We start from the raw sequence: 26,738 nt of genomic DNA, 5'->3' as shown, positions 1-26,738 counted from the left end.
CAGGCTTGTGCATGAATGGTCCTTAGCATGGTGTGAGTAAGACTCTTTGTCCTCAACCAAGTCAGCAATCTTCGAGTGCAAGCTTAGATAGCAGAAGGGAAAATTGAAGGAGGAAGTGGAAATTTTGACCTTACCTGTAACTGAGCATTTGTTTAGCCTCTTTCAGATTGTATTGTCCATTCTTTGCTGCTGCATTGACATCATTTGCTGTGTTAAGCCTGGTGAAAAAGCAAAGATAACATTGCACGTTAGGTACTGCAGTGAGCCCCATGTCACTCTGTTTGAGGTTATCATTGCTTCATATGTTGCTGATAATTGTAGGACACTGCTTTCCAAAGTTTGCTTTCCTTTCTTTTGTTGCTTTTCACCTCCAGTGATTCCGGTTCACTGCAAAGAAATGGCAGCCATTTTCGGATTTTCACAAAGTACAAACTTTACTTTGCAATGTCGTATTTGGATCTAACTTCATCCTCGTTTGTAAAATATTTCAATAGATAGGTGCGGAACTGCCAACAGAACGCAGAGTTTGCAAAGCACTTTGTTTTTTTATCAAAGATATCCAAATCTAATTCACAGCAGATGGGCACCACAGATTAGGAGGGCCACAGCTTCAACTCAGACTCCTCGTTGAAATTTTCCCCAGGTGACAACAGCTGCTTCCAATTGTAATCTGTCTTTAAAATAGTAAAATGCCCCAAGGCTCTGCACAAAGAGCCTTATCGCAGAAAAATTGACAAAACATACCTCACGTATAGAAACAGGGCTTTGTTCGGCCCTACAGGTCGGTTTTATGAAAAGTCTTAAAGGAAAATGGACAGGTAAAGATGTTTATGAATGGGATTTCAAAGCTTAAGGCTCAGGCAATTGTAAAAGCAGCAGTCAGTATTGACGGCCAGAAACCAAAGAGTGATGAAAGCTCAAATGTTTGTTGGGCTTGTGGTGCCTCCAGTAATAGGGAGGACCAAGGCTATAGGGTGATTTGAAAATAGGTGTGAGGATTGTGAGTACCAAAGAATCACAAAACAAGGAGTGAGTGCGGGTCAGTGCAATATAGAATGTAGTGAATGCCCCATGGTGTGAATTAGGGTACGGGTAGGACATCAGCATGAGTTAGCTGTCATGTTCATCCATAGTGCTGCCTTTGTCCAAAGGAAAAGTGACCTGCTTCATTATACACCAATGAGTAGATGTGGGTTCATGTTCACTAGCAATCCACTGACTCAGGTTAGAATGGATAGTTAGAATCTTTCCTGAGAATCTTAGAAATGTAGGTTTAAGATTTTAAAAAAGGGGTGTAAGTATAAAGGAGATGTGAGAGGTAAATGTTTTACACAGAGGGTGGTATGTGCCTGGAATGTTCTGCCAGGGGAGGTGGTGGAGGCAGATACAGTAGCAATGTTTAAGAGGCATCTTGACAAATATATGAACATTGGGAACAGAGGGATGCGTAGACACAGCAGGTTTTTAATTAGAAAGGCATCATGTGTCAGTGCAGTCTTTGTGGGCCGAAGGGCCTGTTCCTGTGCTGTACCATTCTTTATTCTTTGTTTGGTTAATTATCTCGGGAAGCGTGTTCAAATCTCACGACAGTAGCTGGTGGAACTTAAATTCAGTTAATTAATCTGGAACTGTCAAGCCAGTCTTGGCAATGATGACAGTGAAACTGCCACTGCTTGTCATACAGACCTATTTGATTCACTGATGTCCTTTTGGAAATGAAAACTGCCATACTTTGCCAACCCAGTGACCTCTGACCCACAGCGATATGGTTCTCTCTTAATTGTCCTGTGAGGTGGCAGAACAAGCTACTTGTTCAAAAACAGTTAGGGATGGGCAACAAGTGTTGGCCTTGCCAGGGTCACCCACATCACATGAAAAGAAAAAGGACACAATTCTCCCAATGTTGCCTGACACTTGGATTTGATACTTCTTAATTCAGCCACAACAGTGACAGACTAATTTTGAGCAATGCTGTTGAGTGCTCAAGGGGGAATGAGGGGAAAGCTACAGGGGTTTCACTCCAAGTCTCAGCTCAGACCAATTCAACTTTCAAAGCATTCAATGCCAAAGAGACAATTGTGGGATGTCGGCAAACATCCTCCCAGCCTTGCTCTGAGGTGCTGGTCTCAGCATGGAAATCAACACACGAGTGCAATAAGTTGAAAGAAAAATAATTAGTTGTGAACCATAAATTTGGAGTTAGACCATCTCTTACTTCAGCATTAAACACCAACTGTTCTGAACTCTGTGACATGCGTGGGTTAAAGTGATTGATTAAATGAGCACTTCAGACTTGAAGGCATAGCAATATTTTGCAAAAGCAAGACTGGATTTTTAACTGAAGTTCACAGCACTGTGGCAGTAACAACTGTTTTGCAGTGGTCAGAGCAGGACACATTGGTCCGAATTGGTCCTCAGGAACACAATTGGCTAACAGTTAGAACTTGCAGACTGTATGTCTCATCTCCATCATTGGTCCCTTTGTCTCCCTGATTATGGCCTGTCAAATCCCTGGCTTACATGTGCAAAATTAATGACTTATCTGGCAAGAGATGTTATTCCAACATGCTGCCCTTTCAACTTAGCCTGCTAGGTCAATTGGCAATTTGCCTTATCACTACTTGTAGGGTCTTGCTATTTACAAAATTGAACACCCCAAAAGACATGAGCAAAAATAAAACATCATGCAGCCTCTCGATACATTATTCAATTCACCACTACTGCATCTTTGGTTTCAGTTCCCTGAGGTCCTTGAAAGACCAAAATCTGTCTACCTCAGCTTTAAATAGATTCAGTGAAGCAGTATCCACAACATTCCGAGTTGAAAAATTCCAAAGATTCACAACATTTGAGTGAAGAAATCTCTCCTCATCCCAATCAGTGATTGATTCCTTAGGTTGAGTCTGCACCCACTTCTTCCAGATTCCTCAGACAAGGGAAGCAGCCTCTCATATCTATCCTGTCAAGCCCTTCCAAACCTAAAACACTCCCCATCCTCAGACTTGTCATTATTCTTTGCAACTTTGTAAATCTCCACTTTCAATCCAGCACTATCTTTAATTTCCTTATTAAGCCACTGATGTGATCTTTATTGTTGATCTTTATTGTTTTTCCATGAAATGTATTTCTTTTGAACATTTTCAATAATTTACTTAAATGTTTCCCAGTGTTTATTTATAATCACACCTTTTAGTGACAGAGGCAGCATCTCTGCCAATGCAGTGGTCCCTCAGTGCTGCACTGTAGTGCCATGTTAGATGACACGCTCAAGTCTCTGAACGTGGCGATGTGTTCATGCGGCTTAGCTCTGAAATGAAATGATTCAAGGCCATTGATCAGATCTGCTTGTTGAAAAGTAACTTGTGGTTACCTTTGAAAATTCCTCAGGCAAGTGAAAAGTGTTGAAAGGAGCTTTTACAAGTTCAAGAGTTAATCTATGAAGGTAAATTTAAAATTGCTCCCCCAGGGAACATTACAAGACGAAAGCCTTGAGACAGTTTCTGCTTTCTCTGATGATGTCTGACATTTCATTCTTACATTAAACAGCTTTTGATCCACTAAACCATTACTTCTAGATTTAGTTCATCCCCCTTTACACTTGTGGTTTTATCAAGCATTGTGGGTCTTGGCAATTTGCCTCGATTTCTCAATTGAAAAGAAAAGCAAACCTTAGATATGTGAACATTTTTTAGTTGAATGGCTGAAATCCTTGAAATAAAGCCTTTCTCTCAGCTGCTTTGCGAATAATATGGGGTCAGACCACTGATGGGGGAAGAAAAGCTACTATTCTGGGACCTTAGCATTTGACAAAAGGCAACACTGTGGCCCAGAGTTCCAGGATGTCTACATATATTTTCCCATTAATGGTGATCTCTTCCAGATCACCAAAAGTGGAGGAAGGCTCCATCTTTGGAGAAAGGAGATATCTAGGTAGGTGAGTCCACTCAGCAATCAATTACTAATTGGGATAGATGGCCAAGGACAGAGCAATTAACCACTTTTTCCATCAGGGAATATGTGGAATTTGAGAGACTGACAGAGGAAGGTGAGGGAATTTGGAGACATATTATAGCTCAGAAAAAAATAACAAATCGTTCTCATCACAACCTTAAATTGGTGACTCCTTATTTTGAAACTGGCACTAATTCTAGTTTCTCCCATGTTAACCATGATGTGAAGATGCCAGTGTTGGACTGGGGTAGACAAAGTTAAAAATCACAGAACACTAGGTTATAGTCCAACAGGTTTAAGGACAAAAGGGCAACTAAGAAGCAAATAGGGCCCTTCAAAGATCAGCAAGGCGGCCTTTGTGTGAAGCTGCAGGAGATGGGGAAAATACAAAATGAGGGTTTTGCATCAGTGTTTACTGTGGAGAAGGACATGGAAGATATAGAATGCGGGGAAATAGATGGTGACATCTTGAAAAATGTCCATATTACAGAGGAGGAAGTGCTGGTTGACTTGAAATGCATAAAAGTAGATAAATCTCCAGGACCTGAACAAGTGTACTCTAGAATTCTGTAGGAAGTGATTGCTGGGCCCCTTGCTGAGATATTTGTAATGTCAATAGTCACAGGTGAGGTGCCAGAAGACTGGAGGTTGGCAAACGTGGTACCATAATTTAAGGAAGGTGTTAAGGATAAGCCAGGGAATTATAGACCATTGAGCCTGATGTCGATGCTGGGCAGGTTGTTGGAGGAAATCCTAAGGGACGGGATTCACACATATTTGAAAAGGCAAGGACTGATTAGGGATAGTCAACATGGCTTTATGCCTGGGAAATAATATCTCATAAAGTTGATTGAGTTTTTTGAAATAGTAACAAAGAGGATTGATGAGGGCAGAGTTGTGGATGTGATCTATGTGAACTTCACTAAGGCGTTCAACAAGGTTCCCCATGGGAGATTGGTTAGCAAGGTTAGATCACATGGAATACAGGGAGAACTAGCCATTTGGATATAGAACTGGCTCAAAGATAGAAGACAGAGGGTGGTGGTGGAGAGTTGTTTTTCAGACTGGAGGCCTGTGACCAGTGGAGTGCCACAAGGGTCGGTGCTGGGTCCACTACTTTTTGTCATTTATAGAAATGATTTGGATGTGTTCATAGGAGTTATAGTTAGTAAGTTTTGCAGATGACACCAAACTTTGAGGTGTAGTCGGCAGTGAATAAGGTTACCTCAGATTACAACGGGATCATGATCAGATGAGTCAATGGACTGAAGAGTGGCAGAGGGAGTTTAAATGCAAGGTGCTGCAGTTTGGGAAAGCAATTCTTAGCAGGACTTATACACTTAATTGTAAGGTCCGAGTGAATGTTGCTGAACAAAGAGACCTTGGAGTGCAGGTTCATAACTCCTTGAAAGTAGAGTTGCAGGTAGATAGGATAGTGAAGAAGACAGTTGGTATGCTTTCCTTTATAAGTGAGCGTACTGAGTACAGGAGTTAGGAGGTCATGTTGCAGCTGTACAGGACGTTGGTTAGGCCAGTTTTGGAATAGTGCGTGCATATCTGGTTTCCCTCCTATCAGAAGGATGTTGTGAAACTTGAAAAGATTCAGAAAAGATTTACAAGGATGTTGCCAGGGTTGGAGGGTTTGAACTATAGGAAGAGGCTGAGCACGCTGTGGCAGTTTACCCGGGAGTGTTGAAGACTGAGGGGGTAACCTCATAGAGGTTTATACAATCATGAGGGGCATGGATAGGGTAAATAGACAAAGTCTTTTCTCTGGGTTGGAGGAGTCCAGAACTTGGGGCTATAGGTTTAGGGTGAGATGAGAAAGATTTAAAAAGGATCTAAGGGGCAACTTTTTCACCCAGAGAGTGCTGGTGTATGGAATGAGCTGCCAGAAGAAGTGGTGGAGGCTGATACAATTACAGCATTTAAAAGGCATCTGGATGGGTATATGAATAGGAAGGGCTTCGAGAGATTTGGGCCAAGTGGTGGCAAATGGTACTAGATTAGTTTGGGATATCTGCTCGGCATGGACGGGTTGGACTAAAGAGTCTGTTTCTGTGCTGTACATCTCTATGACTCTAGCTTTATTTGGATGTAATGACTTATTTGGAAACAAGTTTTTCCAAATAAACCTGTTGGACTATAACCTGGTGTTGTGAGTCTTTCAGCATTCATTTCTCAAGTCCTCTCAAGATCTTATATGTTTAAACAAGATCAACTCACATTCTTCTAAACACTGATGGATACATGACCAACCTGTCCATAAACCCCACCCATGGCAGATAGCAAGCAAGTGAATCTTCTCAGAACTGCTTTTAATTTATTTATATCCTTTGTCAAATAATGAGGCCAATACTGTCCACAGTACTCCAGGTGTGACCTCACCAAGCTTTCATACAATGTCAGCAAACCCCTCTACTTTTACATTCCATCTCTCTTGTCTGAAACAATGGCATTCTGTTTGTCTTTATAATCACTTTCTGTACCTGCAAATAACGTATGATTCACGTGTCTGGATGCCCGGATCCCTCTGTACCTTAGTTTTCTGTGAACTCACACCAGTCAAATAATACGTTGCTTTTCAATTCTTCCTGCCAAACTGGACAAATTCACATTTTTGAACTTTATCTACCAAGCATCTGCACACATGCCAACCTATCTGTTGCAATTTGCAGACTTCTTATACCCTCTGCTCAACATACTTTCCCACCCATCTTTGCACCATTAGCTAACTTAGCAACCATCATTCTGAGTCGTTCATGTAAATTGTAAGTAACCGAGGCTCCAACAGACATCCCCATGGCACAGCACCCATCATATCCCGCCAGCCTAAAAACAACCCATTGATGCCCTGGCTTCCCATTAGCCAATATGCGAACACTCGCGATTTTTACTTGATTATACAATATGATTGAAATAATGACTACATCAGGGAGGAGAAAGTGAGGACTGCAGATGCTGAAGATCAGAGTCAAGAGTGTGTTGCTGGAAAAGCACAGCAGGTCAGGCAGCATCCGAGGAACAGAGGAATCCATGTATTAGGCATTCCTGATGAAGGGCATATGCCCAAATTCTTCTGCTCCTTGGATGCTGCCTGACCAGCTGTGCTTTTCCAGCAACATTCTCTTGTAATGACTACATCAATAATGAAGGAGAGTTCATCGTAGATGGTTAAAAGCAAAAAGGATTTAAATGATGTCAAAACGTGGAAGACATATGTTACAATGTGTACTGCTCATAAAGACCAACATGGACTGGTCTAAATAGCTTGTTTCTGAGTTGTAATTTATATTTCACATAAAATACATTGTACTATGTGGGCCTGGCATGTTAGGATCTTATAGCACAGAAGGAAGCCATCTGTCCAATTGTGCCTGTGCTGGTTCTTTGAAATAGCTATCCAATTAGTTCCACTCAACCACTTGTTCCTTACAGTTCATGGGATTTAAGCATCACTGGCAAGGCAAATATTTATTACGCATCCTTAATTGCCCTTGTGAAGGTTGTGGTGAGCCGCCTTCTTGAACTCCTGCCATTTTTCCTTCATATGTACGTATCCAGTTCCCTCTTTTTATTGAATCCATTTCCACTACTCTTTCAGGAAGTTATTTCCAGACTGTAACAACCCATTGCGCCAAAAACGAATCGGCCTCCTGTTTCACATAAGAGGCATAGTGACTCATTCTGTTTCATGCTTGCAGATCAAGAGAGGGTTTATCAAATGCACCTTTATAGACCCAGTAGTGTATTTTCACAGCAGCAGGTGAAAGTACAGTAATGCTCTGTGGGAAAATAGTGATGATGACTCGGATGCAAAACTTAAGCTAATGTATTGGTCTGAATTTACAGTTTGCTTTTACAACAGTGCTCACATATAACCAAATGACATTTTGTTTTGTAGGGAGAATAAATGATGCTTTCCTTACTCTACTGTCCCTGGAGCCAAACTGCTGTCACCATTCCAAGTGATTGGGTGTCTTTCAGGGCTGTCTGGTTTGGACATTATTCCCTCAGTTAATGCTAATACTGCTGTTCAAACTGATAAATTTTACAAGTGCTCAAGTCAGACTGAGCGTGCTAAACCATGATGAACTGCCAGTAGAGAAGCTACAATCATCATGGGTTTGGCTGCAACTCACTCGGAAAACTTCCCCAGGCATTGTCAGCCTCCCCCTGTGCAGGGCAGCAGTCCCAATCACTAACAGGATTTGTCACACTTCCCCCTTGAATTCAAAATGTGGTCAAATTCCATCTTTCAATGTTGGCAACATTTATAATTTTGGCCTCTTTAAACTTCACCGCAAATAGAAACAGTATTTTGCCTTCTTTTGGAGGTGGTGGTCCTTTGCTGACTTCAGGTTCCATAGGGACCAACAGGCATCTGCTGCCTCACTCAAGGAGCTTGTTCCTCATGTAGGATCCCAGACAGAGAGTACTTGCAACTTTCTGGGGGTATTTGACTTGGAGCCTGGGCCTGTACTGATTTAATATTTATACACAGGCACTTCCCAGCAGGACCGATTGCAAAACAATCAGGAGTGGGCATTCAGATTGTTTGTCTTTTGATTTCTTCCTACCTCAGGCAATAAAAGCTGACAACCCCTTCAAATACAAGTTCTAAATTTGCACATGAGACCAGATTAGGCATGGGAGTAGACAACAGTTAGCCAATATGCTGAGGAACACATTAATAAACATGCAAAATTGGACAAATAATTGACAACTAAAGATGGCTTGTTTTGTTAGCAAGAATAGAAAGAATACTTGGGGACGAGTTCAGTTTAGGAGACCTGGTCAGCATAGATGAATTGGGCCGAAGGGCTTTTTTCCATGCTGTATATCTCCATGACTTGATGATTCTAGGAACTTCCAGAGGAAGTAATGGATGCTGGTACATTTACAATGCATAAGACATTTAGATAAGTACATGAATAAGAAATGTTTGGTGGGATATGGGTCAAGCACAGGCAGGTGGAACTGGTTTAATTTGAGAAACTTGGTTGGCATGGATTGGTTAGATCCAAGGGTCTGTTTTTGTCCTGTGGTAGAGGGACAAACAGATCTCAACGTGCAAATACATCAAATTCATGAAAGCTACCTCACAGGCTAGCAATGCCATAACAAAGCAAATCAAGCTCTAGACTTTATTCCTATTGAAATTTCCTATCTTGAAAAAAGAAAGCAGATGCGTTATCTGCTGAAGTTCTTTAAAATTATAAAAAGTTTTGATAAAGAGAATGTTTCCTCTGGTCAGGAAGTATATAACTAGAGGCCATCAAGTGTAAGATAGTCTCCATAAAATACAATGGGGAATTCAGAGGAACTGTCCAACGTGCTTTGAGAATGTGTAACTCAAGACCAATAGGGAGTGTTTGAGCAAATAGCATTGATACACTGAATGGGAAGATAGGCAAGTGCAAAAGAGAGAAGGGAATAAAGGGTTATGATAGCAGATTTGGATGAGGAAAGATGAGAATAGTAATCTATGATATACCAGCCTTAAATCTTACTGTAGCATTACTGAAGAACTATTTTCTCTTTATCAAACAAATCCATTCTTACTTATCTATTGATCTCTTACCTGCCTAGCTGTCTTCACCCACACTGTATTATTTATACCTGGTTGGGAGCATCTCCATGACATCAGTGGAAGGTTGCTTTTACACAACAGGGAAGGCAAATGTCACGGAGGATTTGCAAGCCAAAATGAGACTTTTGAAGACAAGGTATTGCTTGACTGAGAACCAATGAATAGCAAAGCAGTGAACACAGGGGTGATAAGGGAATCAGTCTTTCTGTGAGATAAAACACGAGGCACGGAAACAAAAGTTTAAGTTTAATTCCACTTTACTGTGGATCTGACCTATACCATTGCTGAATTTCCCAGGTCATTTCTAAAATTGGCATGTAAATTTATTTAACACAAACACAAATATATTTCTGAGTACTGATATGTAAACTAAAAGCATGTATAGCAGAAAAGAGAAGTGTTCTGCTCAGTCTCTAAATGAATGGAAAGTCTGGGGGATTCTATCTCTGCTTTATCTGGTACTGAATAAATTTAAGTTTGCTCCTCACCTCACTAACCTGCATCACAAATGTACCAAGTGGAGTTGACAGGGAGTGAAGACTGCCACACCCTACCAGCCCAGTAGTCTCCCTCAGGAGAGGTGGACTGATGACAAGAAAATTGGAGGTGACAGTCACACGCTGAGTGTTCCCACTGGCTGTGTATAGGGGACCACTGTCTGAGATGAGGCACTCAACTCTGGCTTCTCTCTGTGCCTCAGATGGGTGAAAGGCAGGAAAAGAAGGCACACTTGATGGTGCTTTCACAACTAAGAAGGTTGTGGACCTGACTCCTTTGTGTGATAGTACAATGTTGAGTGGCATCAAAGAACAAATTACCTCTTAACCCAATCATAAGAGACTTAAGAAACTAAAAGTGGGAAAGAACATCAAAGACCTGAGAACGTGAAGAGAAAATGAGGGAAACTTTGGATGATGGATGATCACTTAACTTTGATGCTGTCATGTAATAACTAACAATTACCACATGTTGAGTTTCAAGCACTACTTCTGTAGTAACCCCAAGCATTTCCATTACAAAAGGAGAAGACTTGCATTTAAGTCACTATTCACAATCTTAGGACAACCTAAGATTTACAATTATTGAGGTACTTTTGAAGAGTTATTGCTGTAGTTTTGAAACTAACGTAGATACAGCAAGATCTCACAAATAGCACTGTGATAATAATTAGGTAATATGTGTGATGCTGGTTAAGGGATAAATGTAAGCCAGGACATCAGGCGATTTACTCTGCTCTTCTTCAAAATAACAACCTGAGATATTTAATGTTGGCTTGAGAGGGAAGTCAAGACTTTGGTGTAATGCATTACCTGAAAGACAGAACCTTTGACAGTGCTGCAGTCCTTTAGCAGAGTGTCTACATTTGGTGCTCAAGATTCTGGAGTGGGTCTGGAATCCATGGAGGGAAAATCAACCCGTCTCCATCATTCATCTCCATCATCAAGGCTCATCACACAAAAAGGGTGGACAAACTGTTCTTCAGGGAGTAATGGATCTGGCCGGACTGCCAAGACAGGTGTAAGAATTGAAACAGGGATTAAGTGCACCTAAGTAGAAGTTGATTGCGCTGAGCAGATTTTAAGTGGGACAAAGAATAAGATCAGCTGGAGCTGGTGAACTGTTATAAGGAAGAATTTTCACTTATATAACCTGAGGAGCTCTCATCGCAACCCAGTCACTAAAATGGTGAAATATAATGTGAAATTTACTTAGCACACTATATTTATTTACATGAAATAATATTTACTAATTGAGGATAATTCCATGTTTGAGACTGGAACATTCCTGGTCGCTCAGAGTTACTGTGTCATCCTTTAGAAGGATAATTGTCATCTCATTTGTAAGCTACAGTAACTAAGGTGGCCTTAAAATAGTGGTCTATCGTTAATCAGGATTTCCCCTTCTTTGAAAAGATTCTCTTGACAGGGGACTTCCCTAAACATGGAGTTGAGAATTGAGTGTGTAACACATCCCCTCACACAGTCACAATGAGTAACAGTGGGAGTGAGGGAGGACATCACTACTATATATAATACACCCCCTCACAAAGACTAGCAATGGGAAATTGCGGTGATAATGTTTTAAAATTGTAACCAAGTCCTTTCATGTCATTCTACAGATGAATAAAGGATTTATGTAAGGCCACAGACCATGTTTTACAACACATTGTCTTATGTGCTCACACACAGAGGGAAGACAGTAATATTTATTCTTTACTATATATTTGTATATGTAATAACATCCATCCTCTCTGCAATTAACAAACATACATCCACTCATGTGACTAACATGCAACCCTTCATGTGACTTACAACTTCTCACATGTCCAACATGCATCTCTTCGCATGTCAAATACATACTCATTCATGACAAATATGTCACGCTTCATGTGGCTCATATACATTGACTCATATTACTTGTATGTTTCTCTTTACACAACAAATGTACATCCATCAAATTAAGAACATACACTCACTCATGTAACAAGATTCATTCCCTTATGTAACTAATAATTCAAATGCTGAGTGGGCAGGAAAATGATCTCGTTCCCAAACACAATGACATTCCCAATCCCGCTCATTCATACATTATTTTTGGAGGATATACAGTGGCAAGCTGTTTCTTTCTGGCTCAAAACCTATGTACATTTATATCAATTAAATGTCGTACAGTTTATCTTGGCTTCAAAATGCATCAAGCTCTCAGATTGGAATCATTGGTAATATGTTGCTACTGCTTCAGGGTCGTTGGGTCAAAATCCTGGAACTCATTCCTGATTAGCATTGTGTGTTTACCGATACCAGCAGTTCAAAAAGGCAGTTTAATACTACATCCTCCAGGGAAACTAGGCATGGGAAAATAAATGCTAGCCCAGCCAATGTGCCTAATGCCCATGGCTGAATAAAATAAGATAAATTATATGGCAAGTCGGGTGCTGACCAGAACACAAAGCAAGTTGTCCATTTGAATGTTATGATCGTTACCCTCTGTCTTGACTACAGGATCGCCAACTTCCTCCTTTGGCCAAGTACAAATCCCAGCTTTCTGCACTGGTGTTAATCACCGTTGGTGAGAAACCATTGGACAAGGTGGCAAAACAAGTCATACCATCAGGACATCCAAAGTGCTTTCCCACCAATTCATTCTTTATTCACTCTTGGGATATGGGTGTTGCTGGCTGGCCAGAATTTTTATTGCCCAACCTTAGTTGCCCTTGGTGCTGAGCTGCCTTCCTCAACCGCTGCAGTTGATGTGTTGTGGATAGACCCACAAGGCCGTTAGGGAGCGAATTCCAAAATTTTGACCCCATGACAGTGAAAGAGTAACTTCCAAATTTTAATTGCTTGATGTTTTACTGAAACTCAGCCATTGTTTTAATAAAGGAAATTGTACCAAACAATCTCCCACAGGCAACAATGAGATAAAGATCAAATGCTGGCTGCATGATAAATGTTGACCAGGGCACCAATCCCCTGCCTTTCCAGAATACTGTGTGACCTTTGACAACTGAATGAGTCACAGGCTGTGAATGTCTCTCTCTCAATAGACAGACCCCTTAGAAAGCACAATGCTTCTGCAGTACTGCATGAGAAAGTTTAAATCTTTGGAGTGGGTCTTGAAACACTATTGGCTGCATGAAGTCAAAGCAATCATGATTAAAGACTGGATTGAAGGTTTCACTAGCAATTTGCCCTGTACCCATCATCTGAAGGGAAATAAAACACCTACATATAAAAACAGCTTTGACTGATCATGACCACAGACAAAGTGTTGCAAAAAGCCCCTGCTGGACATTCTGCCTGAAATGTCTGCCCACAAGTTACAAAACTATGCTTCAGTCAGTGCAACGAAAATGCACATTTGCCTTGTGTCTTTAATTTTATATCTCATTAAGGCATTTTCTCAATCAAGCAAAGATTAACACCAAGGAGCCAAAAAAAAAGACATGCACAAATACTTGGTTGAAGATGTAGGTTTCAACAGACAATAGAGCGATGGAGCGATTTCAGCGGCGGGGGGGGGGGGGGGGGGGGGGGGGGGGGGGGGGAAGGCAAGAGTTTAGGGATTTGATAGCTGAAGGTCTGGTCATTACCACTGGAGCAAAAGAAATAAGGATCACAGGAGAAATCCACATTGCAGAAATAAAACATTCCCGGTGGATTGTAAAGCTGGGAAAGGTTGTAGAGATAGGGAGGAGGCGAAGTTATGAAGGGATTTGAAGAGGAGGATATTAACTTTAAAATTGCTGTGCTTTCTGACTGTATCATTTAGTTTGCCTTTTATTAAAAACTGTAATGAGTATTCTCATCAACAACCCTTCAGGGAATTGGTGAAAATGCGCAAAAGGAGTGTGAGGAGATAGAGCGAGAGAAAAAAAATTAAAACCTTTCTTCCAAACTTTCCACAGATACATATGCTTCAAGGTGTATTGTCCAGCAAAGCTCAATCTTCGAGTGCAGGCAACGACAGGCAGACAGTCTCTGTGCTTACTGTCCTTTCTTGTTGCAAACTGATATCAAGCAGTTAATATGGAAATCAGCTTGCCACAAAACTGATAAGCTGGGAAGTTGAGATGGAAGAGAAAGCAATTTACACTAATTGTACTGAGGGATGAGGGAAAATGAAAAAAAATTACAACTTTCTGCAAGAAATTTACAAATTCCTTCTCGCACAAGTAGCATGTCCACTCACTGGCTGCTGCCCACAAAGGCTTAGAGAATGTTAAAGAAGGAGCGACAAAAGTGAATTTTATCTAGTAATGTAACACAGGAGTTTCAATGGTAAACCATGCTCAAGGTCAGAAGCCAATGCTGAATTTGCATGTGTCCACACTTTGGTAATTTTAGGGGCTTTTGCCTAATGTTTATACACCAGAGAGGATTGCAATCTGACTAAACTCCTGTAAAAGAATGGTTAGATGACTACCTTTTTAAACACAAGCATTTAGGTGTGGGAATTGAAGTTATAACATTTAGAAATTACAAAATTAAAGTGGAAGAAAGCTCTGGTATCTTTCTCCTCTGCTTTGAGAGGCACTGACTCTTCGCTGGGGCATAAATAATTCACCTATTCCTCTTCCTTTGGAGTACAGTACTTGGTTATTCACAATGGAAGAGAAAGTAAGGACTGCAGATGCTGGAGATCAGAGTCGAGAGTGTGGTGCTAGAAAAGCACAGCAAGTCAGGCAGCATCCAAGGAGCAGGAGAATCAACATTTCAGGCATAAGCCCTTCATCAGGAATGTAAAGCTGAAGAGGCCATCATCCTACTGGATCACAGGGCCACTTTGTCATTAGGGAGGAATGACTGATGGAGGTTTAATCTGAGGATCACCACACCTCAGGTGAGGTGAGAGGTTGAGAAGGAGAGTCCTTTATGGTCCTCTCAGCTGTTGTGGAATGTTTGTGAGGATCCAAGTAATCAAACATTCAGACTATTTGGCTCTGTGGGGCTGAACAATCAAGCCTACTTGGATATCCAGAAAGGACCATCGGTTTACAATAGAACCCAAGACTGACGTCCTCTCACTTTCCAAGACATTGAAAGAAAAATCACAGAACTCTAACAACTAACCTAGTAGAGAGCACACAGCATAGATGTGGGATTAAATAGATTGAGCAGATCTAGCTCCAAATGTCACAGGTAGTTTGTTCAATATTTGAGAACAATGTTCCAGCTGGAACATTGTATTTTGCTCTGATTTCTTTCTCTTTCCCTTTTCAACAAGAATGTCCTCTATCAATTTACAAATAGCAAAAAAAATGACATTCAGATTTATCAGACTCCCTGCGACTTGCAGATTTTACACGGCACTGTTCCCATTAGATTAATATAGCTGAGCTAAAGAGATGTCATTTTAAAGGTCTTGTTTCATTTCACTAGATGAGGAGAACTGCTTCTCTGAATTTCTCTGAAGTTTAAGAGCTATTTGAAAAAAAATTTGAAGATTGTATGTGCTTAAAATACATATTAAATAACTCAAGCTCAATGGGATTGTGAGACCATCTGATAAATTTTATTTGAAACAAAAAATATGAATGTAATACTTTCCCTTGACTTATTGTCTCTTCATGAGAGCTTGCATGACCAAATGAAAAAGTCCTTCTTTTTTAAAAATGCTGCAAAATAATTCAACTTGATTTAAAAAGTGTTGCATCCAGAGATATGTAAAGACTCCATTATAAACGCCTTTTATTTATTCTGTGTGAAATGGAAATTGTCAACAAATTCAACATTTGTGGCCTTTCCTTAATTGCCCTCTAACTGAATGGCCGAATTGGCCATTTTCAGAGGGCAGTTAAGAACCACCCACTGCTGTGCTGTTGAATGCTCATGTAGGCAAAACAGGTAAGGATTATTTTAGGATCATCGATTATCATAGAATCCCTGCAGTGTAGAAGCAGACCATTTGGCCCATCAAGTTCACACTAATCCTCCGAAGAGCATCCTACCCAGACCCAACCCATTCACGTTATAGTTTCTATCTCATGGCCTATGTATTTCATCACACTCCTGACCTGTGCCTTGTAGAGGCTGGACAAGCTTTGGAGAATCAGGAGGTGAGTTACTCGCTGTAGGATTCCTAACCTCTGATGTGCTCTTGCAACCACAGTATTGTTGATGAACTGTTGAAGTCAGAGTTACATCATCATCTTTTTTTTCATTGGTAACATAACTATTCTTATTATCCTACATACCTTTACAAGTAATTTTATTGAAATACATTGCTAGCCAAATGAATGGCTTTTCAAGATTGAATCAGGAGACTGCCTGTGCAAAGAGAACATTCTACATGTCTTGAATCTGGCTATATTCAGCCCTACAAGTGCAGTCTGAAGGAATAATGCAGTTATATTGTGTCTGTACATTGTTGCCTGATCAGTTACAGTGCTGCTGCCACAGGAGTTGAGGAGGGGGCAAGGATAGAATGGTCACAGATCACGCCTGCCACAGCTTTCAGTCATGAGAGATAAATACCTGAGTTGAAACACAATAATTTGCCATTGTCAAGATATTTATCTTTGAGCGGATGAGAAAAATTAGGATTTGTATAACCCTCTTGAAAAAGCCTCAAAACGAAGGTGGAGGAAGGTAATGAAATACTTATAATCTATCCACACATGCACACACATACACAGACATACACACACATCCTCTCATAAATGTGTGCACAAACACAAACACACACATGCTCATATAGACACAGATATACACATACAGACACACACACAAACATACATGCACACATTAACATATACACACGCACGCACTCACGATGTACATGCTTTATGGGTTGTTATACCATCAGATTTGTTCACATGGCCAAAGATACCTCAGACTTAGTGGGAATCTGAGGTGTTCTGTGCACCATCACTGTTCAAAGGTATAGAAACACGAGACATATTTAAGGTCAACAGCGGACACAGCTTGCCTTGCATGGGATGTTTTGCTTGGCTCTGCTTTTTTTTTATGAAATGGATTCTGCAAGAAAAAATTATAGAACGTTTAAAGGAAGGGGAAATGTGGTCCCGAGTGCATACTTCAGAAACTATACATGACTTATTAATTCCCATTTTAAATCATAATTATGGTGCTAAGTGCTGGCACAGGTTATTGAGGTAAAATTTGAGAATGCCCTAGGTCCTTACTGCAGACCTTTCCCACCACCAGTCGCTTTTCACTGTTTGATTGTGACTACTGTGAGGAGAGACAAATAAATGGTTTTGTAAAGCAGAAGCTAAGCAAAATCGAAGGATAAATAACTTAAGTGTGAGATGGCCCTGTTTTCGTTAACAGACTACTATATAATATTCTCAGTTGTTGCCCCAGGCACCTTCACTTCATGTAATTTTACATGATTTTTGGCCAATATTAATTCTTAATTCTTGATTTCAGATTCTATCCAAGCGGAAATTGTTACTGGACTATGTCAGAGACTTGGACAAACAGTTTTGGTGACTTCCTACGATTAGAAAGTTCACGGATAAATGGTCTAAGTATGGGAAGCACTTGCAGAATTCGACTAGCATCAGAAGCCTTCCAACTCTTCAAAGTCCTGCCTTAATGAGTATGCTCCCGTTAATCCAAGGTTGATGAATTGTTGGAATTCTCTGCCCCAGAGGGCTGTGAAGATTCAGTCATTAAGTCTGTTCAAGACTGAGATCAATAGATTTTTAAATATTGGAAACATCCTAGGCTATGGAAATAATGCAGGAAAATAGTGCTGAGATAAAAGGTCAGCAATAATCAGGTTAAATGGGCATATCAGGCTCAAACTGGTGAATGAACCACTCTGGCTCGTATTTCTTATGTTCTTATGTTCATTAGGTTAATCTAATTCACCATGAAAGAACCCTGAGGTGCTGCAAAGCATTCCTCCCACTCTGAACAAGAACAATTCACCAATAATGTTTCAGATCTGGTAATGGCTTGCCTTTCCATAAAATGAACTGAAGGTGCAACTATGAAAAGACTCGACCATTAAGCAAAGAAAATATACCAGGAAATAAGATTTGATATTATAGAGCTATAGAGAGTCATTTGTAGCACAAAATGAGGCCATGCAGCCCTTCGGATCAATTCTGGCTCCCCATAGAACAGTCAAGTCAGTCTCATTTGCTCTTCTTGAGCCCTATAAGCCTGCATGTTTATTCCCCTCAAGTGCCCAACCAATATTGTTTCGAGATCCAATAAATATAAAGAAGTGGGTGTATTAGACTTAGAGAGGCTGCAAAACATATCTTTTGAAAGAGCTTTCATGAATTCGGAATTTCGTAAAACATTTTAAACCCATTGAAGTGCTTTTTTAGCATTGACACTGTTGCAATTGAATGCCTTGGCTGCTGAATGCAGCTTTCTAAATACAATATTTTCTTTGCATGTGCTGTTTTTGCATCCTCACACTGAGCAAATTGCAAATAAATGTTGATCTTCCATCGTCTGCACTAAGACCAGCTTGTTTTGTCTGGTCATGCGATGCCTGGGCTGGATGAATGTGATGAACTTGGAGATTGATCTGTGATGGGGTTAACCATCATCACTGAGTGATTGGTGATTTCCATGGAGGAGAATGGGCGGGAAGGAGATTGCAATGAAAGTGGAAAGTGGGTTTGTTCAACTTGAGCACCTTAGCAACAGTGCAGCAACAGGAACATGGTCTGGGGGAAGAGTTAGACCAAGAAATGGAGAGCAGTGTCATAGAGAGAAAGGGGCTGCCTCTCAAGCCAGGTGCTGGCATGCCTGTGTGGAAGAAATGGCCAAGAGCCAATAATTGCTCTTCATGATATTGAATCTACTTTCAAAGCCACTTGCATTTCAAAAACAAAGTTCAATATAATTAAATGTCCCAAAGCTATCCACAAGAGTGATATGAAGCAAAAAATTGACAGCAATCTGTAAGGGGGTATGAGGACCAAAAATACAGTCAATGAGGAAGACTTTAAGAAGCATCCTAAATAGGACAGAGAGACAGATAGGTTAGGAGGGGAAATTCAAGGTATTTAGGGTTGGGGGAACAGAAGGGTAACTGTTAATACTAGGGCAAAGAAACTAGAAGTTCCACAAGGGACCAGAATTGGAGGAGTGCATCAGTCTTGGGGACTTGTAGGGCTAGAGGATGATTGATGAGGACTGGTGAGACCACAGAAAGATTTGAATACAAGGATGAGAATTCCCAACTGGAATTTATCAGAAAAAAACGATGCTGCTAACCAGTTAGCCACTGAAGAGCAATAGCAAGTTCATATCTAAGGTGGCATGCTTCAACATGTCAATCCACCTTCCTCTTTTGGATTCCCATTGACATAGTGAGTGATTCGAGCAATTTATACTTTAATTTCAATGGTTGGCAAGGCTTTATTATTCTTTAGTTCTACAGAAGCATGAGAATATTTCTAAAATCATATCTACATTCAATAAAGAAAGACCTGAATTCACAAAACACCTTATTGTGTTCCCCATGAGTAGCATCACGGGAATTACCCTGCCTTGTCCAAATGTAGCATCGCAATGTGATGAAGAGGTAATGAATACTTTGGAGTGTAACTCCTGTTGCCATCATGACTGGGTTAAAGTGAATATTCTAAGAATTGGAATAGGTTTTACCCTTTTGCAGTAATGCTTGGTACACAGGTCACACTTTAAAAATCTCATCTCCTTGCATTTCACTTTTTTTGTAGTTGCAGACTCTAACACAGGTCCTTACTTCTCTCAGTTCAGATTACAAGAGTGGTGCTCAGGATGAGAAACTTCATTACAAAGATAAATTGGAAAAGTTAGGACTTCCTCTTTAGAGAGGAGATGGCTAAAGGGAATTTTGTGCAGGTTTTCAAAATCAGGAGGAGACTGGATATAATGAAAAGTGAGACACAGCTTAAAAATACAGGGTAGACCATCTAGGACAGAGATGAGGAGAAACTTCTTCACCCAGAGAGTGGTGGCTGTGTGGAATGTTCTGCCCCAGAGGACAGTGGAGGCCCAGTCTCTGGATTCATTTAAGAAAGAGTTGGATAGAGCTCTCAAGGATAGTGGAATCAAGGGTTATGGAGATAAGGCAGGAACAAGATACTGATTAAGAATGATCAGACATGATCATATTGGATGGTGGTACAGGCTCGAAGGGCAGAATGGCCTACTCCTGCACCTATGGTCTAAAATATTCCTGATTGCAAAAGTTTTGAGAACAAGAAGGCATGGACTTGCAGTGATTTGTGAAGTAAGTAAATATGATTTGCAAAAAGACTTTTTCACATAGTGAATGGTTGGGATCTGGTGTGTGCTGATTGGAAATTTGGTGCAGGTCGATTCAATTAAGCCATTCAAATTTTTCATTAGATGGTAATTTGAATAGAATCAATGTGCAGGGGAATGGGACAAAGGCACAAAATTAGCAGTAAATCATCACACTCATTTGGAGAGCTGCTGTAGATATGATGGGCCAAATAGCCTCCACCTGCATTGTATCAATTCTGTGATTTAGAGATTGGACATTTCAAAAGCAACAGAGCACAGAAAGATCCCTTTCTATCAAAGAATGGCTAACTTAGCTAGAGCTGATCACAGCACTTCTCTATACTTGTCTTCATTTACTAACATAGACCACCAACCCAATTCCTATTAATGTTTTGTAGACCCCCAAGACAAATACTCACAGAGCATTTCAATGTTGACATCAAAGTTTTATTTCTAAATCCTGGTTTCTTCAGTTTTTCTATTATTCTTTCATGAGATTGTTGCAAGGCTGGCATGGATTAACAATCCCTAATTACTTGTGGGGTGGTGAGTCAATCTCTGGAGCCACTGCCTGGTGTATGTACACCCTGGGTGGTGCTAGAAGCTATTTCCAGGATACTTACCCAGGGACAGTGAAGGAATGTCAACATAGTTCCAAGTCAGGATGATGTGTGGTTTGGAGGGGAATTTGCAGCTGGTGATGTTCGCATGCACGTGCTACCCTTGTCCTTCTGGTTGGTAGAGGTTGTGGGTTTGGAAGTTGCTGCTGAAGGTTCCTTGGTGAGTTGCTGTTGTGAATCTTGCGTCTTGCTGTCATTGTGCCAGTGATGGAGAGTGTGGCTGATTAAGATGGTACATAGGAATCTGATCAAGCAGACTTGATATTGTCAATCTTATTCAGTGTTGTCGGTGTTACACTCATCCAGGAAAGTGGACAATATTCTATCACACTCCTGACTTGTGTCTTGAAAATAGTGGACAGGCTTTGGGGAGACAGGAGGTGAGTCACTCACTTCAGAATTCCCAGGGCTACTCTTACCTAGTCTTCCAGCCATGGCTTGTCCAGTTGAGTATGGCAAGCCCCATGATGTTGATGGTTATTTCTGACTGCGGAAGTGGGAAGAAACAGATGTTGTCATGGAAAATAAACCATCTGCTTTCTAACATTGCAAAGCATCTATTACAAAACAATATTCTCACTTGAGCTGTGTGTAGATCAACAGTACAAAACCAAGCACCGGAATCTATCAGAGAATCCCATCCAACCAGCTCTCCAGAGATTTGGTCCAATTCACAAGTGGAATGAAAATCACAGTTCCACTCCTGACTCCTCAAATGACAACCTTTAGATAGAAAAACTTGTATTTATTCAGCTTCTTTCACAACGACAGAATGTCCCAAAGTGCTTTACAGTTGATTAAGTACTTTTTAAAGTGTAGCCTCTATAGGAAATCACAGCAATGAATTTTCACAGAGCAACTTCCTGCAAAGAAGAAAGAAAATAACTAGATTTTTGTTTAGGTATTGGTCATGCTCTAAATAATGGCCAAGTCTCTGGGGTAACTCAACTACTATTTTTTAGATAGTAGCATAGAATCTATTACATCTACCTGAGAGAGCAGATAGGCCCCTGGTTTAACATCTCATTCATAAAAATGACACGTGCTCAGTACTGCACTAGAGTGTCAGCATGGATTATGTGCTCAACCATCTATACATGAGCTTACACTCTCCCAGCACAGAGGTAAGAGTGCCACTATTGTAACATACTGATACTCAAACACTGCACCCTATGTGACATAAATTTAATGTAATCGTCAAGACATAACCATGCCATTTGAAGTTATTAAATGTGTAGATTTTAAAGTTGGATTTGATGGTCACTGTACTGTCCAACTCAATGCTTGTTTTCATCAACAATGCAAACAACTTAGTTTTGTTCCAGGTGGTCAGTACTGTTCAGCAGTACAAAATTGTGCACTGGTGTCGCAAATGCATTGACTGAGATCAGAAAGATGGTGGGAATGTGGAGTATGCTGCACCAGTCCACTAGGAGGCACCAGTCCACGTTCCTGCAGTTGAAACTGAGCCAGAAATGGACATGCTCTTGTGATGTTGAATGGTCCACTTCATGTGTATCAGGCTTTGTATCTGATATCTCCATAAATTCATGTTGCAATTAAATGCCTTAATCATGGTTTTACTTGTTTTAATTCATTCATTCACAGGATGCAGGCATCCCTGGTATTTATTGTCCATCCCTAATCATCCACAGGGTGGTTAAGAGTCAACCACATTTCTGTTGATCTGAGGTCACATGTAGGGCAGACCAAGTAAGGATGGCGGTCTTCATTAGTCATAATCATGGATCATAGAATCTCTATAGTGTGGGAGCAGGCCATTTGACCCATCAAGTCAACACCTCCAAACAGCATTCCACCCAGACCTATTCCTTTATTTCACATGGTTAATCCACCTAGCCTGCAAATCCCTGGACGCAATGGGCAATTTTGCATGGCCAATCCACCAAACCTGCACATCTTTGGACTATGGGGGGAAAGTGGAGCACCTGGAACCAGATGGGTCTTTTACCCCCAACAATCAACAACTGTTTCAAGGTCTTCATTAGACTCTTAATTTCTGATTTTTACTGAATTCAAATTCTGGCATGGCAGGATTCAAATCCAGGTCTCCGGAACATTACCTGAGTCTCTGGAATTCTGCTTTAGCTCTAATACCACCAGACCAGCCAGTCCTCACAGTCTGTGGAATTCTCCTTCCTAGAGGGAAGTTGAGGCTAGTTGTTTGTGGGCAATTTGACACCAACCATTTGCCTGTGACATTACTGCAGACAGTAATTAAGGGTCAACCACACCAGTGTGGGAGTGGAGGTATGTGTAGGCCAGACTGGAGAAGGCTGGTGGATTTCCTCCTCAAAGTGACATTATTGAAACTGATTGTAACAAACCATCAGGTTCACTGCAGCTTACTGATAACCACTTACTTTTTAATTTCCAGGTTTCTTAAACTGAATTTGGATTCTCAAAATGCCTGGATTAGAATATTTTTTAAGGAGAAATGTGAGAAGTAGAGATGGATGTAATCTCCCCAGAATTATTGCACCACCAAGGAGCTGCTAGGACTGGCAAGGTAAGTTAAACAGAAACTAAAGGAGGAATTGTTAATAAAGGCAATAAATCAACCCTAGAATTCCAAACGGAATTTCAGTACATTGAGTTGGGGTCTAAGAGAAGTAGGAACCAGGGTTACTGCTGTTCTTTGACACTATGTGGCCCTGCTGGGATTTTCATCTATGTGAAATTTCTGGGGAAAGAAGATGAGGATATGGCTCAACTCTTAAGTATCCCGTGGTTGAATATCATACCAGCACTCACTATCCAGGTTGAAATATGAACAAAGTGTTTGCAGAGTTTTTGTGCTCAATAGAGCTCACCCACAAGGAGCCGAGATGATTGGCAAAAGACATGATGCTAATGCTTTGCTCTCATTATTACTTTCCAAAAGAACACTCTCAGTTTATGTGGTATTTCTTTGCACAGCAGTCTGCCACAGGGAGCCATAAAGTACTGTACAGTTGATGAGTAACAGGTCCCACACAGGAAGGCTTTGATAATTGTAGGTAAACAAGTGTTGGTAAAAATGTATTGTTAATTCCTGAACAATAACGGAATTGGGACTGCTCATTAAGTGATGTGTCAGCATAGGTCTCTTCACTCATCAACAGAATGGACTGCAATGAGCTCTAGCCTCCACTTCTTCACATACAGACATGACCAAAAACCACATATGAAGCCAGACGTTATAAGACATTGGGTATAGCCCACAGTCCCAGTGTGCTGTAAGATCACACAGAAATATATTGGCACTTAATACCAGCTGCAACGCTGGCTCCCTGAAAGAAAATGGAAAGTCTTCCTCGAAAACGTGCATGGAACAGAGAAGGAACAACCTGCATTGATATAGCGCCATTAACTTTCCCAATACAGGAGGAGAATTAGAGGAAAGGAGATCTTCTGCTCGAGTTGGAGGCATGAGGCAAACATTTTGTAATGGGGTAAATTTTATGGAGGGATCTTACAGGAGCTGGGGGGGGGGGTGGCAGAGAAAATTGAGGAGGGCATTTCAGAGCTGAGGAGACAGTTTGATGCATTGCCGCCAATGGTGGGTCGAAAGAGATAGAGAAAAACTCACTCATAGGATATTCATTGCCATGAACTTACTGGCTTTGTCCATAAGTGACACAACATCAGCAAGATGTTTTGCAGGTGACTGTGTCAATGCAGCTGCAATTGAGCCCCTTTAAATCCGAGCCCAGTCGGATGTTGAGCCCTTTGATTCAAACCAACTGTAAATTTTCAGTGACTCCAAATTTACAACTACACTGTAAACAAGGTTTAAATTTAGTCATAAATAACAAAAAGCAGATTAAAATTTAACTGTGATGTTAAGCTGCTGTCCTGAAATATATTTAACCCCTTCTAGCCAATCATTTGAGATACTTTTCTTCACTACCTTTTGCCATGTAAGGTTTGGGGAAAGGATTAAGTTAGTTTGATTTGGGGCATTTGGCTGTTGTCCTGCACTGGCAAAGAGCAAGCAAACATGAACATGAAGCATAGGTCTGTGAGACTAGAATGGTGCTTCCCACTGTGACCCCATTTTGAGGTCCCTCAGTAAGAAATATGAGGGAAGTGGAGGTGGTGGCAGTGAGAGCCCTGGAACAGTGTGCATGATTCCAATATTTCAGCTCATGAGGCCATTTGGGAATTGGAGTGTTCAAATCCAGGAGATCATTCCTTTTTTTCCCTTTATTCATTCACGGGATGAGAGCATCGTTGACTGGTCCAGCATTTATTGCCCATCCCAAATTGCACAGAGGAAAGTTGAGAGTCAACCACATTGCTGTGGGTCTGGAGTCACAAGTAGGCCAGACCAGGTAAAGATGGCAGTTTTCTTCCCTAAAGGACATTAGTGGATCAGATGAGTTTTTCTGACAATTGACAATGGTTTCATGGCCATCATTAGACTCTTAATTCTAGTTTTTAAAAAAAAAATCAAATTCAAATTCCTCCATTTGCCATGGCGGGATTCAAATCCAGATCCCCAGAACATTATCTAGGTCTCTGGATTAATAGTCCAGTGATAATATCATAAGGTCATCACAACCCCATGGTGAAAGGACTTTGATAGTGATAAGGTGTTCAAGGGATCATATCAAAAGAAACAACTTCTGTGTACTTCTCCTCCAACAGGCTGCCCTTTTAGTTCTCAGGGTAGAAGACAATGGCCTTGTGGTGACATCACAGGAATGGTAAGCCAGATGCCCAGGTTAATATGGACTCAAATCTCACCTCAGTAGCTGGTAGAATTTTAATTAAATTCATAATAATTCTGGAATTGAAAGCTACTGTCAGTAATAGGGTCTATAAAACTATCATGAATTGTGATTAAATAACGCAAATCGAATGTCCAATAAAGAAGGAAATTGTCATGTTTGACTGGCTTACATACAATTCTAGATCCACAGCAATGTGGTTGGCTCTTAACAGCTCCCTCAAAAGACTTGGGTGTGCCACTTAACTCAGGGCAATCAGGGGTGGGCAGTAAATGTTGGCCTTACACAGTAATGCCCATAGCCTGTGAAAGAATAAAAAAGATCAAATGATGGCATTCAGTAGCTTTCCATTACTGGACATCCTGAGGTAGCCAAAAGCATGAGAAACGACGGTAGGGTGCCTCTGTTGACACTTCAGTGCAGTACTAAGATACAGCAGCATTGTCAGAGGTGCTATTTCACAAATGTGATCTTAAACTAAGGCCCATTATGCCCTTTCAGGCATGCTGGAACGTTGCTATTACTTCGATGAAGAGTATAGGAATTAACACACAGGTCCTGCTCAATATTTATCTCCCAAACAATATTAGTAAAGAGACTATCTGGTTATTAATCTGAGGTAGAGACCTTGTTTTTCACAAAGAAACTGCCATGTCTCCTACATTATAACAATATCACCATTTCAAAAACATACTTCATTGGGCTGTATGATACTTTGAGTTTGTGAAAGGCATTAAAGGATTACGATCCACCTTTTTTTCTCTTTAGGCGCCAGTTATTTCTTGTTTTTGTCAGACTGGTTGAGATCTCAAAAGAGATACAGAGGTTCAAGCCACAATGTGTGGTAGGAATCTGAGGGAACTTCACCAGCTGGATGCTGAGTGGTTGATTCTCCCTGATGGGACATACTATAACTAGGGGGCAAAGTTTATAGTTTAGGGGCTTTCCCATTGAAGTTAAAAATCATACAACACCAGACTGTAGCCTAACAGATATATTTTGAAGTACAAGCTTTCAGAGCGCTGCTCCTTCGTCAGGTAGCTAGTCACCTGATGACAGAGCAGTGTTCTAAAAGCTAGTGCTTCCAAATAAACCTGTTGGACTATAA

At 40.8% G+C, this 26,738-nt stretch overlaps 1 protein-coding gene across 3 annotated transcripts in view; it reads right to left on the bottom strand.

Annotated features, from left to right (window-relative positions):
- mafa (MAF bZIP transcription factor a) overlaps nt 1-26,738 on the bottom strand; it is a 368,210-nt gene that overhangs the window by 13,365 nt on the left and 328,107 nt on the right. The window contains exon 2 of one of the 3 annotated variants that reach the window (XM_060837948.1): nt 135-218. In XM_060837948.1, coding sequence (XP_060693931.1) covers nt 135-218 — 84 coding nt within the window. Of the gene's footprint in view, nt 1-134; nt 219-26,738 lie in introns of those variants that run through there. The other 2 variants (XR_009645604.1, XR_009645605.1) reach the window with 2 other exon arrangements.

The sequence above is a fragment of the Hemiscyllium ocellatum genome, chromosome 17, assembly GCF_020745735.1.
Source record: "Hemiscyllium ocellatum isolate sHemOce1 chromosome 17, sHemOce1.pat.X.cur, whole genome shotgun sequence".
NCBI classification, from domain to species: domain Eukaryota; kingdom Metazoa; phylum Chordata; class Chondrichthyes; order Orectolobiformes; family Hemiscylliidae; genus Hemiscyllium; species Hemiscyllium ocellatum.
The sequence above is the reverse complement of the archived record's forward strand: the minus strand, read 5'-3'. Positions and strand labels throughout refer to the sequence as shown.